The sequence below is a fragment of the Telopea speciosissima genome, chromosome 10, assembly GCF_018873765.1.
Source record: "Telopea speciosissima isolate NSW1024214 ecotype Mountain lineage chromosome 10, Tspe_v1, whole genome shotgun sequence".
Classification (NCBI taxonomy): Eukaryota; Viridiplantae; Streptophyta; class Magnoliopsida; order Proteales; family Proteaceae; genus Telopea; species Telopea speciosissima.
In genome coordinates, this window is record NC_057925.1 from 5,919,104 (window position 1) to 5,935,123 (window position 16,020).

Sequence of the window (16,020 nt, forward strand, 5' to 3'; positions counted from 1 at the left end):
AACCTATTCTCAAAATATAGATCAGTCAATATGGTCACACAGCTTTACTAGCCAATAGTTTCAACCTAAAAATATGGTGACCATCAAATACAAGAACTAGGCATTCAACACAATCATAATATATTGAAACAGCCATGTGGCCATACACATAGTGCACATAAAAATCACCAAGAGAAATCAATATTATAATAATATATGGTTGGACCTACCATATATGGTCCAGTCTTAACTTGACTCCAACTGTGTTACACAACCCAAAAACCATATGTATGTATGTAGGTAACCAAAATACTTGGCATGTGCAGCCCCAAGTACAAAATTAATACAATATGAGTTGGCATAAGCAATCTATTAAATTCTTCCAACTGATGCCTCCACCAAAAGGTGCCATTGAATAACCCAAATAAAATGGAACAAACCCAACACTAAAATGTTTACAATCCCAAAGGGTATGTGCCATGTCAAAATGTTACAATTATAATTGGTTCGGATGCTCTCATATTAAATGGACGGACACGTACAAAAACAAATAATCCAACACATGGTGACCAACTTTATCAACCGAAACATGTAAGACCAAAGAGTACCTTTAAAAACCGAAAGGACCAATGTAGTGTCTGTCTTAAATCAATAAATCAATAGGTATTTCCAAATGGTGGCAGTCCAATACAGCCGGTTGAAACTGATTCCTCAAAGAATGGGAATCCAAAACAAAGAGTTACAATAGCCACATATAAACGGCTTTCAAAGCAATTAACACCCATCAATAATATTAACAGTCATGTTCGACTCATGAAAAGCAAGCAAACTCAAATAAACTTTATTAAAATAGAATACCTTAATGAACCATAACAAGATTCACAATAAAACGTATGAATGCTTCAACAATAAAACCCCACCATGCACCTTCTCAGCCCATCTCCGGATTTTTGAAATCCATGGGATGAATTCACAATACTCCTTTCTCTCTCTACATCATTAAAGCACAAGAAATCCTGTTTCCGTTGTGTTGTTCAATGGATAAGGCATACCAACACGTATAAGAGAGACTTTCTCTTGCAATACCAATAAGTTTGACAAATAGGAAACCAGAATTCCTAATAACTATGAAATTTAACAGTCTTATACCTTCATAAAAACCTTAAGATTGTAAGAACAAAATATCATGGGCAGCAAGTATAAGACTAGAAATACAATAAACAAATAATAAATACAAGACTTGTCTGGTTGGTATGACAAATAGTATCGCACCGCGTCAATAATACAAGTTCTCTTGTGTAACCTGAACAATAAATGGTAGAGTCGAGTCACATCAAACGATGCTGTCCTTAAGGTTTTTATATGCCCCAATTCTGCAATCCGGATTGACCATGCATCTATACCCCCAAGATAAAACAACTCTCTAACCACATAGGTTGCAGTTCCAAATATGATTACAAAGGGTGTCCAAAGCCTATATATTCACTAACTCATCAATACTGATCGACTACGGTGGGAAAGAAAACATAATATAAAACTGCTTCTAATTATGTTTTCCAAAACAACTGTTAGAGAATGAGCAAGACACCTCCTCTCTTTATATAGGAGAAGACGAGACACCACTAAGGGATGTCTCCAAAAGAAATGCTCCAAAACATGTGTCTTTTCCCATAAGGCTAATTTGTTAGCCATTCAAACAAGTCTTCCAATAGGCACTCATTGGCTATTTAGGTGTCTATAAGGAAAGACATAACCCTTTAACATATCCATAAAAAACGTGTTTTGAATCTTTAATTTTAAATACAATTAAAAATCCAACATATCACATTCTAACTTTCATGGCTCAAGCTTCCCTTACTACTCCTAGGCCCACTTCTTAATTCTAATCTGAAAAATCATAAAAAGTTTAAAATTTTTTATTGGAAATTAAACCTACCTATTAAAAAAAGATCGAGAAACATGGAATCTTTACTTGAAAAAGAATCTAGGATTTAGGATCTCACTTTATGGGCCTTATAGATACTAATGGGCTACGCTGGTTGGTGGTCATTTAATGTTCACAAATGGGCCTAAACAGATGGTCATTGACTATCCGTGGGCCAATCAAATTGTGGACTGGTCAGGTCTTAGAATTTATTGGAACAGTTAATCCTGGCCCAGGTTCATGGTGTACGATCCATCTGTTATTTCAGCTTAGGACCATATCATTGCCCTTGCCAGACATTTTAGGCCCAATCTTGCTCATTAATGCCCACAAATGGCCTCTTTGAGAAAAAAAAAAAAAAAAAAAAAAAAGGGAAAAACCCATGGTGGGCTCTTAGCCCGGAAATCATTAAATCTTTTTTCTCATTGTATGATTTCATAGCGGACTCAGTTCCTTTTCACCCATCGCATACGAAATTTTCATCATTGGAGGGCCCAAGTATGCTTGGATGGGACTTGTCTGAATGGCTATTGGAAATGGACGCCTAAATAGCTGGAGACGATAACTGTAATGGAGGAAATGGAGGGGCAGATAACTGGAGAAGATAATTTTTCCCTGCACGTGTGGTAGAAAACTTTCCTCTTTCACAGATATAGAAGGTCTCGTTTAATATGTGAGTCAAGTTACGGGCAAGCAGAAGCCCGGTTTTGTGATATGGGTTATCCCACTTGTAGAGAGAGAGAGAGAGAGAGAGAGAGAGCTACATCATGCCTACACTAGGAACTGTTAAACCTAACACGATGCAGAGAAGAATGGAAATCACAAACATAATCACACAATGCGCACAAAGATTTACGTGGTTCGACAAGGTTGCCTATATCCACGATGGGATGAGATCTGTTTCACTATCAATGGAGAATAGGGTTACAGTCGCTCTTTCCAGACACCTCTCTCAGATTTGCAACACGTAGAAAGAACTCTCGCTATGGATTTATAGCGAAACCCTATATAGGAACCCCTGGAAGCTCCACATAGCAGTCCATCATCAGAAGTCAAGACACCAAAACTTCAATAGGAACCATTTCTATAAATGTGCCACTTTTCAACCACATGGACCTATGATTTGGCAAGCGACCATTGGATATATTTGGGAACCTCATTGATAAGCCTATTGTCAAATTTAATGAATTATGTTAAGTGTATGGCTCAACATATAGAGTCCAATTCCTTTGCACTAATGTGTGAGAGGTAACCACCTATCCCATTTTTGTCATTTACAAGGAGAGGATGGGTATTAATGGAAACAAAAAGGACAAGTGATTACCTCTCACATGCACATTCACTTGTCCTCTCTCTCTAACACGAGCACTAAAATCCATGTGTAATGCCCAAATTCATTATTTATCAAACTATTTCCATCTTAGTTGTATAAAGTATAAACTCCGTTTGTTTCTTTGTAATAAGATGGAAAAGAAAAAATTTTCTTGTAAAAAGGATTTATTCTGTTTGTTTTAACATAAAATGTCCAAAAAATTAACATTAAGATAAATTTCCATGTAAAATATCATTTGTATGGAAAATTTTACAAAGGAACAAAACAGGACTAAAGGAACATTCAAAACAGTGCACATTATTATCCTCTTTAATTCCTAAAGCTGGCAATGCGGCAGTGTCAGGTGGAAATGCCGACACATAGTAGATCGGACATTAATTATATGTTGGTGAACTTTGACAACGTTAGCTATGGGACCTAGCTGGATAAGACCATAATGTTGTTAATGGATATGAAGATGAGCTTCACAAAGAAGAACCCTAAAAATCCCATCTATCATGATTCATGACAAAAAATAGAAATTAATGAAGCACCATTTTTCTACCCTATTGTCCTCTTAATTCCTCTCAGAATCTTTGAAGGCATCAGAACCCTATCTTCCCTCCTCCCCAGCTGCAATGGAATTGGTCGGTAATATTAATTGTAAGCATCGGGTGGATTTGAAACAATAATGATCTATATCTCTGTATTAAGATTATGCTACACTGAGCCGTTTTAATTTGAAGTAGGAGAAATTAAGGAGAGGGTTAAGGATTTTAAGACTTTAATTAGGTTATGCTTAGTGGGTTTTAATTTGACAAATTAATTGCTGTGTGCTTAGTGGGTTTTAATTTGACAAATTATTTGCTGTGTGCTGTGCTTCCAATCAGTCTTTAAAATGAGCTATAATGGTCCTTAATAATATGTAACCCTCAAAATTTGGCCTAAAGGCCACGCTGCTAGTAGTATAGACTCCCTAGATCAAAATGGGCTTCAAATAAATAGATCACTCCCAAGAACATAATATACCCAAAAAAAAAAAAAATAAAAAAATAAAAAAATCATATTAGTTAAATATAGGTTTTGGTTTATCAAATTACTCACTAAATCTTTCGTTTAATCAAATTATCCGAAATAAAAAATGTGTATCATCGAACTGCCCTAAACATTGCCCACTCTACGAGAGACCCTCATCCGTATACATTTTTGACATTCCCCCCCTCCCCCAACTATTGCAACAAAAATATTTGAAGGAGCTGTTAATCCCTTTCTTGGGCTGTAGTTATCCCTTTCTCCCTTGGACTTGTTATGGCTGTCTATCACACCCATGCTTAGATTATTAACACCACCTTTGGACATTTTTATGGTGACATAAGGGGGAAAATGTTAAAAACATACACGAGTGAGGACTACAAAGTAGAGTGGACAAATCCTGATTTTTGAGTAATTTAGTTAAACAAAAAATTAGGAGTGTAATAATTTGATAAACCAAAATCTATTTTTGGGTAATTTGATAATGTTTAAAAAAAGAGGGTCGTCGCTTGGTGAGATGGCAAGGTCTCGTTACTATCAGCGTAGTGGCTCGAGTTCGAGTCCTGGGAATCAGAAGGAGACGGGGTAAGTCTGCCTATCATCTACGACCCTGTAAAATGCGAGAGCCTTGTGCATTAGGTACGACCCCCTTTGATAATGTTTTAAAAACAAAAATCCACGAACCAGTGTGCTTGGTGAATTAATGTCCTAAGTTTTTCTTTTGGTACTTATCTCAATCTAAGGAATTTTTCCCCCTATCCTTTTGAAAACTAAGTAGTCTAAAGACCCTAAGTTGGAATTTGGTAGTTAAAGTTGAAAATCAAACCAAATTAAGCTTTAGTCTAATATGGTACTTCCCCTCTTAACACATTTCCACCCATAATTTGAAAGTGCTTTTAGAAATATCCTTAATGGGGGAAGGTTAGACACTAGCTAGCTAGTACCGGTGAGTTTCAGTTACTCATCTATGTTGACCTAACAAGAAATTAACTACTTCAAATGGAACTATTTATATATATTATTTGGTTATGATTCTGTGATGGACCATTCTTGGACGATCATGAAGTCTCAATCTATAATCAAACCATTAAAGAATGAAGTTTAGCTTGAAAGTTATTCTGATCTAATGGTCCAATGTGAAAGCCACCTGCCACTACCTTTTGAATCAGAACCCTAAAATTCAATTGAGAGAGACAGAGAGGCAATGTGAAAGGGATCTGTTGTGTCACATTCATGAAATAGAAGGCATGCATGCACTCATACGAAAGCCACATGGAAGTTTGACTCTCACACTCGTCCCATACTTTGTAATCCTTCCCAAAGAAATTCTCTTCTTCAAGTTCTGACTTTTAAGAAAATTGTAACAAAAACTATAACCTTTCTCTCCCAAAGAAATTCTCTTCTTCAAGTTCTGACTTTTAAGAAAATTGTATCAAAAACTATAACCTTTCTCTCCTCAATCCCTTTCCTCACTTCTTCTTCTTCTTGTGGTGCCTTCTTGAGTTGTTCAATTCTCTCTTCAACATTCACTTTCTTCCTCATTCCTTGGTCAGAAAAGGCTGCCAAATCATTACCTCTTTCTCAATTTCTTGATCTAGAAAGAGAGAAAAAGAGAGAGAGAGAGAGAGAGAGAGAGACAGAGCTTTAAGCCAATCTTCCAATCCTGCTTTGACATAAAATGCTTTCTATTAATCTCTATAATCTAACTACCTATACATCTCCATTGTAAAAAGATTGATCGAGTCAAAAGGAACTTTGAAGAGGGGGGGATCCCTTTAAAGTTCAACTTAAAAGAGAATTTTAAGAAGACTTTGGAGATGGCGGGGTGATTCATTCTTGACGTGGTCGTGACAACCACAGAGAACTAAGAGCTCGGAGTCTATGGAAGTACTCAGCGATGGCCAAGTAACACCTCGCAGCCTGACGGATCGTCAATATCTGATGCAGTCTATGCAGTGTCTGCTGCCTCAAATTATCCGCCTGTAAGTAATCCCAAACATAAACGTCATCATTAACTTCTAATTAAATCCCTTACTTAACCCTTAACCCTTAACCCTAAGTGAGGAAAAAAAAATTTAAAATCCCATTTGTGCATGTACTGCCCAGTGCATCTTTAAAGTGCACCACAGTTGTGCATTTGATTTTTATCCTCCCAAGTGTAGTGGCCACCATTCGATGCACTTTAAAGGTGCATTGGGCAGTGCACCGCACTTGAGAGGATGTAAATCCGTATTGATGTGGATATATGATATCCACAGGTCGCACTTGAGAGGATGGAATTCCATATTGATGTGGATATATGATATCCACGGGACAAGTCAGGTCAATTCTGGATATTAGGTCTGATAGTTATCTTGCAAATCCCAAATCTGAGACTCTTTTCAAGCCATAAAAGTTATTCGCATGGATTTAGTTATTGGTATCGTATACGGTTAGCCCCCGAATCAGACTGATATTGGTATTGGTATTGATATCAGTAGGAATCGATACCAACGGCAATATCGTGAACTAAAACCTTGATTATTTGGTCTTTTGATGCCAGCTTGGTCGGGTTCTTTGCCAAAAGGGAAGAATGTAGATAAGGGCCAATTCAAACCCAACACCAGTTATTACTTGGGTTAGAGTCCAAATCCACTCCCCACATGGGGAACGATTTCATTCCATTCACATCGTCCATGAGGTGTGGGTCTGGTATACAAAAGATGAGTTTTACACCCTCTGCATAATAGAGATTAAGGGGAACTGTCCCCATGATCTAAATTGCTTGGGTTAAACCATAAAAGGCCCGTACCAAAAAAAAACCCATAAAAGGCCAAACGGTGAGGAAATATCCTCTAGCACCTTGGTCGTGTGACTTGAGGCTATGTTTGGTATGTATTTTTTGAAAAGATTCTAGGTTTAGAACAAATTATGAAGTGAGAAAATAAAAAAGAAAATGTCCTCTAGCAATTTGATGAGTAGATAGTGTTACTTAAGGCTACGTTTGGTACACATTTTTGGAATAGATTTTGGGTCTATTATATATTTTGAATCGCTAGAAAATAAAGAAAGGGAAAAAGATCTCCACTTGGTGGTGTTTCCTACACTCTCTCACAGGCCACCGTGAGATGATGTCTCTACCCCTTGGATAGATACCCAGGCATGCTCACCCATTGGCCTAGGTGCTTGTACAGAGGCCATACGAATAAGTAGAGATCTCTTGCCCATAAAAAAGTTGGGTTTCAAAATGTGTTCTGGACCCAAAATTTATTCTGAAAATGCATATATACCAAACACAACCTAAGTGCTCAATATGAGGTCCACACTATATACCTGTCTGACGAAACCTTCGAGGGTGGAGAGCTTGTTCATGGCTATGGCCATCTGACCCATATAGTTGGCCATGTTGGGAGGGCAACTAAGCGCATCAGAGGCAATTGTGTCCGAGAGGGAGTGATTGAGGGCTTCAAGCCCTTGCGACAAAGCTTCCTCAGCCTCTTGTGTCGACTGCTGTAACCCACATATCCCCATAATCTGTTGCTCCGTCAATGGCTCAATATGATTCACAATAATCTACAAACACAACATAGAAACTAAAACAATTAGAAAAAGAGAGAGAGAGAGAGAGAGACAGACAGAGAGTCACGGCGCCTTAGCATTCTTTCCATACAACCTACCAAATATTGGAGTAACAAACAAGCCTTTATAACAAGGAAGGGAATGATTCCAAAAAAGAGCCTTTTATTGGAAATCCTCACGACTATCCGGACATAATACGCCCATGCATTAAACCTATTCCTCCCTTCCATAGAATCTCATCATATCTCTTCTTCAACCTCATCTCATTACAAAATCCATGATAGTTACTTATTTACTATACGTGCTGACATGGACAAGAGAGGCTTTCCACGTGGACCACCCATATAGTATCCACCTGGATGATGTACCACGTCAGCCCTAATACACAAAAGCCGCGTTCTCTTTTCTTAAAATGATGAAACTTCCTTATATGTATATATTACCTTCACCTAATCTCATGCATTACGTTTGTGTTTCCATTCCTAGAGACAAAAAACCTAATTCAGACCTACCCTTTCTCCGTTTCTCCACCTTCCTAGCTTCTTTAGGAATTAAGGACAAAAGAGGAAAAGTAATGATATTGTAGAATGGGTCTTTGAGTTTAAAGTTCTTACCTTGATAAGCTCCGATGGCCGGAATCCGCCCATCCACATGAAGCACCGCTCTGCTGGTGTCTTCCACATGCCGGAAACAATATGAAACACATCTGATTTCAATACCATGCTCTTAAGATTCATAATTTCATCGTAGTGTGCTAGACAATTGTCGACGAATAACCGTAACTCGTTCTCCGGCAAGTGTTCTTGCACCGCCGCTCGGAGTTCGCACATGAGCCGGTGGTGTTCCTCGAGCCACCTTGCATACTCCATGTCGAAAACCGCCGCATCTAAACCAATAATTTAACTTGTTTTGAAACATAAATTTATGTCTCAATTGAAGAATTAAGTAGAGGTGAAAGGAATTAATACCTGAGCTTATACTGTTAATGCCAACTGGGAGGCCTTGGTCCCCTAAAAGGGCTCCTCCTCCTCCTCCTCCAAAAAAAATACCCTAATCAAGAAAACCCAATTTGTATTAATAATGGAATCACTCTCTTTGACATTAAGAGATCAAAAAGCTTCATTATGTACTACTCACTTGAGATCTAGCCCTTTGGAGCTCTTGTTCAAGCTGAGTGAGCTTAATCCTACTTGATTCCAGCTGCTGTACATAGGCCTGTAAAAATGTAAAAAAAGACCAGAAGAAAGAAGGAATGATAACAAAACCCAGTTAAGAAAAAAACCCAATTCTAGATTTGAAATCTTTGTAAATGTGAATGAGAAGAGAACAGAATAATTAAGAAAGAAAACTAACCTTTTTCCTTAGCCTGCTTTTTCTAGCTGCTTCTCTATTCTGAGCAAGCCTTCTAAGTGTCTGGTCACAAACGAATTAAAAACAAAAATGTTTCATTTAAACAGTGTTTGCAGAGAAGAGGAAGAAATTAGAAGTGGAAGAAAAGAAAGAAACAAAGAAGTTGATGGAGTCACCTTGGGGTCTGGTGTTTTTGGCCCTTCATGCTCTGAACTTGAAGTTGGCCCTTTTCGATTTCCTTCACGCTGCCATGAAAAACCAATGGCAAGAATCATACCTTCTCTAAAAGAAAAATCTTTCACAATATAAACTTAAAATATTTAAATATCAGAGACCACGTAAGGTGGAAGAAGAACCCAAAACAAAAAAAAAAACAAAAAAAAAAAAAATCTATTTTTTTTAGTTCTTATTTTATGTGGGTTTTTTTGTTTTGTTTTGTGTTTTTTTGTTTTTTTAAATTAGATCAAAATTTCAAAATCCTACCTTGACTGTCTTTGCTGATTCAGGTAGAGATGAGACATGATGATCTGTTCTTTGGTTGGCCAACTCCATGGATGGTTCTGATAATCTCTTTGAACCACTATTTGTTGTTGGAGAAGGAGTTGAAACAATTGCAGTAACCTGCACAAAATTAAGCATGGAACCAACCATCTCAAGCTTCTATAGATATGGAGGAATCTTCCACCACTTCCAGAATATAGAGAATGGAGAAGCTAGAAAGAAACTTTTCACATTAACTCTCCATACCTTTGTAGATGGCTCTACATGCATAGGCTGAGATGGGAAAATGTTCAGAGTTGGAGGCCTGAATCCTGTGCTTTCTGCAAACATAAATTCTTATTAGCATTAATTAGGGCAAATTACACCTACTGAACTTTACAGACACGAGAGAGAGACAGAGAGAGAGAGAGAGAGGGAAAGAGAGAAAAGGAAAAAAATAAGAAATTGATACCCTTTGGGTAGTACCTTTGCAGGACAAAGGAATATTTTGAGAGGAATTCAAGACCAGTTCACAGTCCAAAAGAACAGGAAAAAGAAGAAAATATCAAAATAAAAGCATAAGAGGAAAGCCCTTCAGAAACCCTTGTAGGAAAGTAAAAGAAAGTTTCAATTTTTTTGATTTCCTTCACATTTCTTCTTGCAGGAATCTGGTCAAACACAGTACAGTACAAACAGATTCGATCTGCAGGTAACATGCCTTTCTCATGATTCTTAACAATCCCAACAGCAATCTGTCCTTGCAACACAGAGAGACAGAGAGAGAAAGAAAGAGAAAGAGAGAGAGAGAGAGAGAGAGACTCACGTCTTTGTTCTTGAACTGAAGAAGAGTGGGGTTCTTGTCCTTCAAGATAAAGAAAGAGGGCTTGATCTAATTCACCCAAGTCATAAGCTCCACTATCTTTACTTCTGTTTGACACAAAACACACACAAACAAAGAAGAATTAAGAAGAGTCTAGCTTTTCACCTATCAAAATCTTTTTCCTTGATTTCATCAAAAATGAAGAAATAGGTTTTCTTCCTCTTCTTATAATTGATTACATGAAGTTTGAAGATGATGATTGCATCATTCCGTAAGAAATTTGTTGTTCCTTCTGCTGCTGCTGGTGGTGTTCTTGTTGTAGTTGCAGTTGTAGTTGTTGATGTTGCAATTGGGTTTGATAGTTGCCTTTATTAAGAGCCATGACCGAACCACAACAAGCTTTCTTTCTTTCTACTATGTGTTAGGAGCTCTTGAGAACTCCATTAAAGGCGAAACCAACTTCTATTTTCGCCTATGTTGATCATTATTGATCAAAGGAGAGAGACAGAGAGAGACAATTAAAGAAGAATAGAATGAATTGAGTTTAATGCAAAGAAGCAAAAGACAAAGCTTCTTAATTTGCTCTCTCTCTCTCTCTCAAGAATAAAACCAAACAGAAAATCTTGAGAGATAATTAAAGAGAGTTTAAATGTTATGGAAGAGTACCATAGTAAACAAACACTCTTTCTCTATCCAAGTCTTTGTATCTGTCTCTCTCTCCCTCCTCCTTCCATCTCTTCACCCGGACAAAAACCACCGTAGACCTGAGAGAACCGCTTTGGGGGAAGGTGAAAACTGCTTTTTGGGGTCTACCGGAAACCGCCTTTCGATTTCTTGTCTGATCTTCTCTATCTCTATATATTTAAGTCAAAATTACACCTACACCCTTTTTCATTTTTTTGGGGGAATTAGGGGATGGGGATTGGCCCCAAGGTGATTTCTTAATCCATTTTTGTTATGGTAAACCCAAAATCTTCTATACAGAAAGGCTTCTTATGCCAATCCCACGGTTAATAATTGAAGGCACATGTGTTCAACATATGAAAAGTTTATAGGTTTTGAAAAAATATTTAAAAACTTAAAAAAAATACCCAATGGGCCAATGACACCTGGTTTTAGTTCAACTCCGATTCCCGAGATATCCACGTGGGAATTGGATGGGAACCCACATTCCAACTCCAAACCTCCCCCCCCCCCCCTTCAACGACTTTTTATTCCCATGAAAATTATTGGAAAAATATCATAAACTAATTATTTAATTCAATTAGATTTTATTTCAGGGAATTTTGAAAGGAAAACCTATTTTTTTAATAGACTTTAAGACAAGGAGTCGAGGATCATTCAATGTAGACCAAATACATTGATTGTAGGGAATATTTTAAGGGAGGGGCATATATCACTGTCAAGTTGCATGGCTCCTACAAAAGCGTAAGGGCTAATGAGAGCACATGAAAGGATATCAACGGGGTGAGATTTTTTTTTTTTTTTTTTTTCATTTCAGGTGTATGGTCCTGTGTCTAAGCATTCGCATGAATTTTTTTTCCCCTTTTTTCAATTAGATATGTGTGATACCATTTCTAACCTCACATGACGAAAAAGACTATCCCTATTGTATAAAGGAGGAGAATTCCAGTATGCCATGGTTACGAAGAGCAAAACCCTTAATAAAATGATTCGATGTGACTAGATTTTGGTTGGGTTTGTAACCACACATGATGTCAACTTGATCAAAAATTAAACAAACATATCAATCATACATGATCAGAGTAATAGATCTAATTATTTGTTGAGTTTTATATGAATGGTTTCATTGAACATGAAAATGCTATCTAAATGAATTGAACTATATATATTATCACCTATTGATGTTGCTCCAAATTTCTTTTCAAGGCATTAATTTATCTAATATGATCTGAAGTCTCGCCACCATTAATTTGGTTCTTGAGTTCTTGATGTTCTCGTCTTAGCTACCCTAATTTTTTTGTGGGGTATATATCTTAAACTTAATTTTTTTCGATAATTATATCTTGCACTTAATTTGCACTTAAAATTGTGTTTTTAGATTGCAACTGTCCACTCTACTTCGCCCATCAAGCTCTAATTTCATGAACGCTATTATTTTTCTCCATTATCATTATGATTGAAACATGATAGAAAGCGGTCAACTGCGGGTGTTCAATTTTATATTTATCATACAAATTTTATTTATAGCTTAAATAAAACATTATATATCAATCATATATTGAAATTTTAATTTTTTGTTAATTTTTACTACATCTTTGACTTTTAATTTTGCTATAATTATACTCTTATGTATTTTTGTTTCAGTTTATATGTTTAATTAACTTATCTGAACACTTTCATAGACTCTAAACATCACTTTATAAACTCTTACCCATAAAATACATATACTAAATTATTTCTTTGTTTTGGGTTATCTAAACCATTTAAGATAAACCAGTAAAATTTTCTAAAAAAGATAACCAATGGAATTATATGCTAATCTATTCATTTTCATATGGAAGTGATGGGTTGAATAATGTGCAAGTCAACTGGGTATTCAAGCAATGGCTTGGTTCATTCAACTGAAGAATGGTAACAAAGATTGAACAAATTAATATTAGGGTTGATGTTTTTTGTGCCGCAGTGCAGCCTGCCCCCAGACACATGGGTCTGCCTTTCAGGGGGTAGGGTGGTCATTTCGCCCAACCCCATATATCTGGGAGCAGGCCTGCGCCTCCACCACTGAGAACATTTCGCCTGAATATAAATAGGGTATCTTTAATATAATGAAGAACATTATGAAAGAAAACTAGTTTAATAAAAGGAAAAAAAAAAGCATATCTTCATCAATGTATTAACTGAAACAAATAAAATAAATAAATAAACATTGCCTACCTCAAAAAAATATGAAAAGGATTGGATGATGATGCAACTATTGCTATTCTTGATGATAAAGAAAACGGTGATTTATAGTGTAGGAAGGAGAGAGATGTATTTCACAAAAAAGGGAAAAGTTTTTCTTTCACTCACAAATCTTTTGTTATAATTGTTTCTATATGTTGGAGGTCTGACATGCTCTTCGTTGTTCATACATTCATCAAAGCGCAATGATGGTCATCGATGAAGGGATTCTTCCTTCACCATGGGTGAAAGAAAACTTGGTCTAATAACTAAAAGGGAAAATATCATCCCGCTCCCCTCTAAGTTTGCCTAATATCAATCCAATACCCAAGTTTTAAAAAATATCTTCCCCCTCCCCCTACTTTATAAAGTTACTATCAACCGTACCCTAAATGACTAACTCTGTTAAAATAGCATATGAAAAGTCAATATTACCCTTTTTAAATTAGAGTTAATGGGTGGATCCACCAACCCGACCCTGGCACACATTAGCACCTTCTAGCAGTGCACGTTAGCAAATTCCAATTACTTAACTTAAAGAAAACCTTTTTCTTTTAATTATATTGGGAGAATCAGACGAAGAATATTCCCCATCATCTTCCCAAAATCGACAAACAAGGAAAAAACCCTATTAGGGTTTCAATTCACCCACCGCTGCCCCTTGTGGTGGCCAAAAAGAGGGCCGACAGCCTCCAAAATCATGGGCGAACGACAACTGCTGCTGCTATTTTGGAGATCAAACTAGAAGGGCTACTCGACAGTAGTTGAAGGCTGGTCTGAGATTAGGTTTGGTCTATGCTGATAAATCTCTACATCTGATCCCTATATCAAGAATTGGCATATCTTAGAATATATTCATCTCTTTAACTTGAAGTTTTTAGAATTTATCCCTTGATATATTATCTCTACTCGATGGGATTCTTAAGCTCATCCATGTCTCTTTGAGTGTGTTAAAGTAAATCTCTTGAATCCTAAGTTCAAATCCTAATTCTGTTAAAGTGACATACTGATATGTACAAGGGTCCGGGTTGAACGAAAATAAGGAAGAAGATAGGGAAGAGATAAGGTAAGGAGATGGAAATGAGAGGCCAAATAGAAGTTGGGTGAAGGGTGGAAGGTGAAAGGCGGAAGTTGGGGTGATTGTGGATGGTTGAATGATAAAAGATAACAGAAATCAAATCTCCAAAGCTTAATTTAAGTTTTAACAAACCAGCGGATTCTCTGTTTTTCTATTTATTTCAGCATGGTTTGATTTGTTACTTAAATCTGATTTTGTAACCTGTTCAGCCCCAACTTTTGGGACATCAAAGAGCATCTCTTAGAGTCCTAGGTAACCTTCGACCTTAGTTTGGTGGGCATCAGATCAATATCTTGGCTGCCTTCTGAAATCACCCGAAACCTGCAAATTTTGGATTCCAGAATTTTAGGTATCGTTTTTTTGGGTTTTGGAAAGGGAGTGGGTCACGGTGTGATGATAAATTTGGTTAATTGAAGGAAAAGAGAGATGGGTTCGGTTAGGGTGTTTGGAGAAGAAGAAGAAGAAATGCGGGAAGAAGATTGGAGATGTGGAGATTGGGGCTTGAGTTTCAGATTCGTGTGGAGAAAGAGATGGGTAATATCCAGTCCAAGAGAAGGATAGAGGAGCTGGGTTAAAAGATGGAAATGGGGTTCGACGGTGGTGGTGGAAGAGGATTTGTGGCGGCAACGGTGGCGATGATGGTGGTGCGGGCAGAAGAAGAAGAACAAGCGTAGAGAGGAAGAAGAGGAAATGGGGTTTTGGGTTGAAAAGGATAAAATTGGAATAAAATTACTAAGGGTAATCTGGGGTTTTAAAAAAATTGGATATCACTTAATGGCGTTTTTTAACGGGTAGGGTACGATTGATATAATCTTTATACAATAGGGGAGGGGGAAGATATTTTTCAAAACTTTGATACTGGATTGATATTAGGCAAACTTAGAGGGGAGGGGGATGATATTTTTCCTAACTAAAAAGAAAAAATTAGTAATTAATGAGGTATCTCAACTACCATTATAAAAGGAAAGATATTTTAGTGATTGAAAGTGTCTTAATATCTTTTAGAGAGAGAGAGAGTCATTTGGTAAGGGAAGAAACTCATTTGTGTGGCTTCTCTTGCCATTATGGGTAGTTTGGTCATTTAAAGTATTTTTAATTTCTTTAGTGGGTATTTGTGAAAAAACACTTTTTAATTTGTAAGTATTTTCATGGACACGTGTTTGGGTCTATGGGCCTCATAACCCTAAGAAGATCTGGGTGTTGGAAGGTTGGGCCCACGCTTACGAGTTCCTTTTTTTGGGTCTTTGGGCCTCAAACGACCGGGAACGCACAGCTCCGAAAATCTAATCCTTGTCAAATATCTTACTGTGGGCCCCCCTAACCAGACCGGTTCTAACCACTCTGCAAATACGGACTGGCAGCGTAACCGTAAAGATAAGCAAGGGAGAGATAAAAACAAAAAATCCCAAACAAAAAGAAGAAGAAGAAGATAGACGAGACCGAGAAAACCTCCAACCAAGGTTCTCGGTCTCGGATCGGAAAAATCGCCCGGATTGAATCGGTATCAGTCAAAACCAATCCGGTACGCTTGTATGGATAAGGGTATAATGGTAATAACAACAGTTTTTTAATTATAAAAAAAA

The 16,020-nt window shown here is 37.1% G+C and overlaps 1 protein-coding gene across 1 annotated transcript; it reads right to left on the reverse strand.

Annotated features, from left to right (window-relative positions):
- Positions 1 to 5,926: 5,926 nt before the first annotated feature.
- On the reverse strand, positions 5,927 to 10,964 carry LOC122641735 (bZIP transcription factor TGA10-like). The gene is made up of 11 exons (XM_043835026.1): positions 10,695 to 10,964; positions 10,459 to 10,562; positions 9,903 to 9,976; positions 9,639 to 9,776; positions 9,332 to 9,400; positions 9,159 to 9,218; positions 8,943 to 9,020; positions 8,774 to 8,855; positions 8,420 to 8,691; positions 7,560 to 7,799; positions 5,927 to 6,227 (listed from the first exon to the last, which is right to left on the reverse strand). Exons 1-11 carry the CDS (start codon positions 10,835 to 10,837, stop codon positions 6,078 to 6,080), a joined length of 1,410 nt encoding a protein of 469 aa, XP_043690961.1. The 5' UTR covers positions 10,838 to 10,964; the 3' UTR covers positions 5,927 to 6,077.
- Between the last annotated feature and the right edge of the window lie 5,056 nt (positions 10,965 to 16,020).

Bases quoted from the DNA above. Each gene is read 5' to 3' on its own strand.
- LOC122641735 (XM_043835026.1), bottom strand. From the start codon at position 10,837: ATGGCTCTTAATAAAGGCAACTATCAAACCCAATTGCAACATCAACAA. The intron at 9,401-9,638 runs GTAGGATTTTGA...TTTTCATGGCAG, and splicing joins AATCAGCAAAGACAGTCAAG to CGTGAAGGAAATCGAAAAGG. The intron at 7,800-8,419 runs GTAAGAACTTTA...TTGTGTTTGTAG, and splicing joins GGCCATCGGAGCTTATCAAG to ATTATTGTGAATCATATTGA.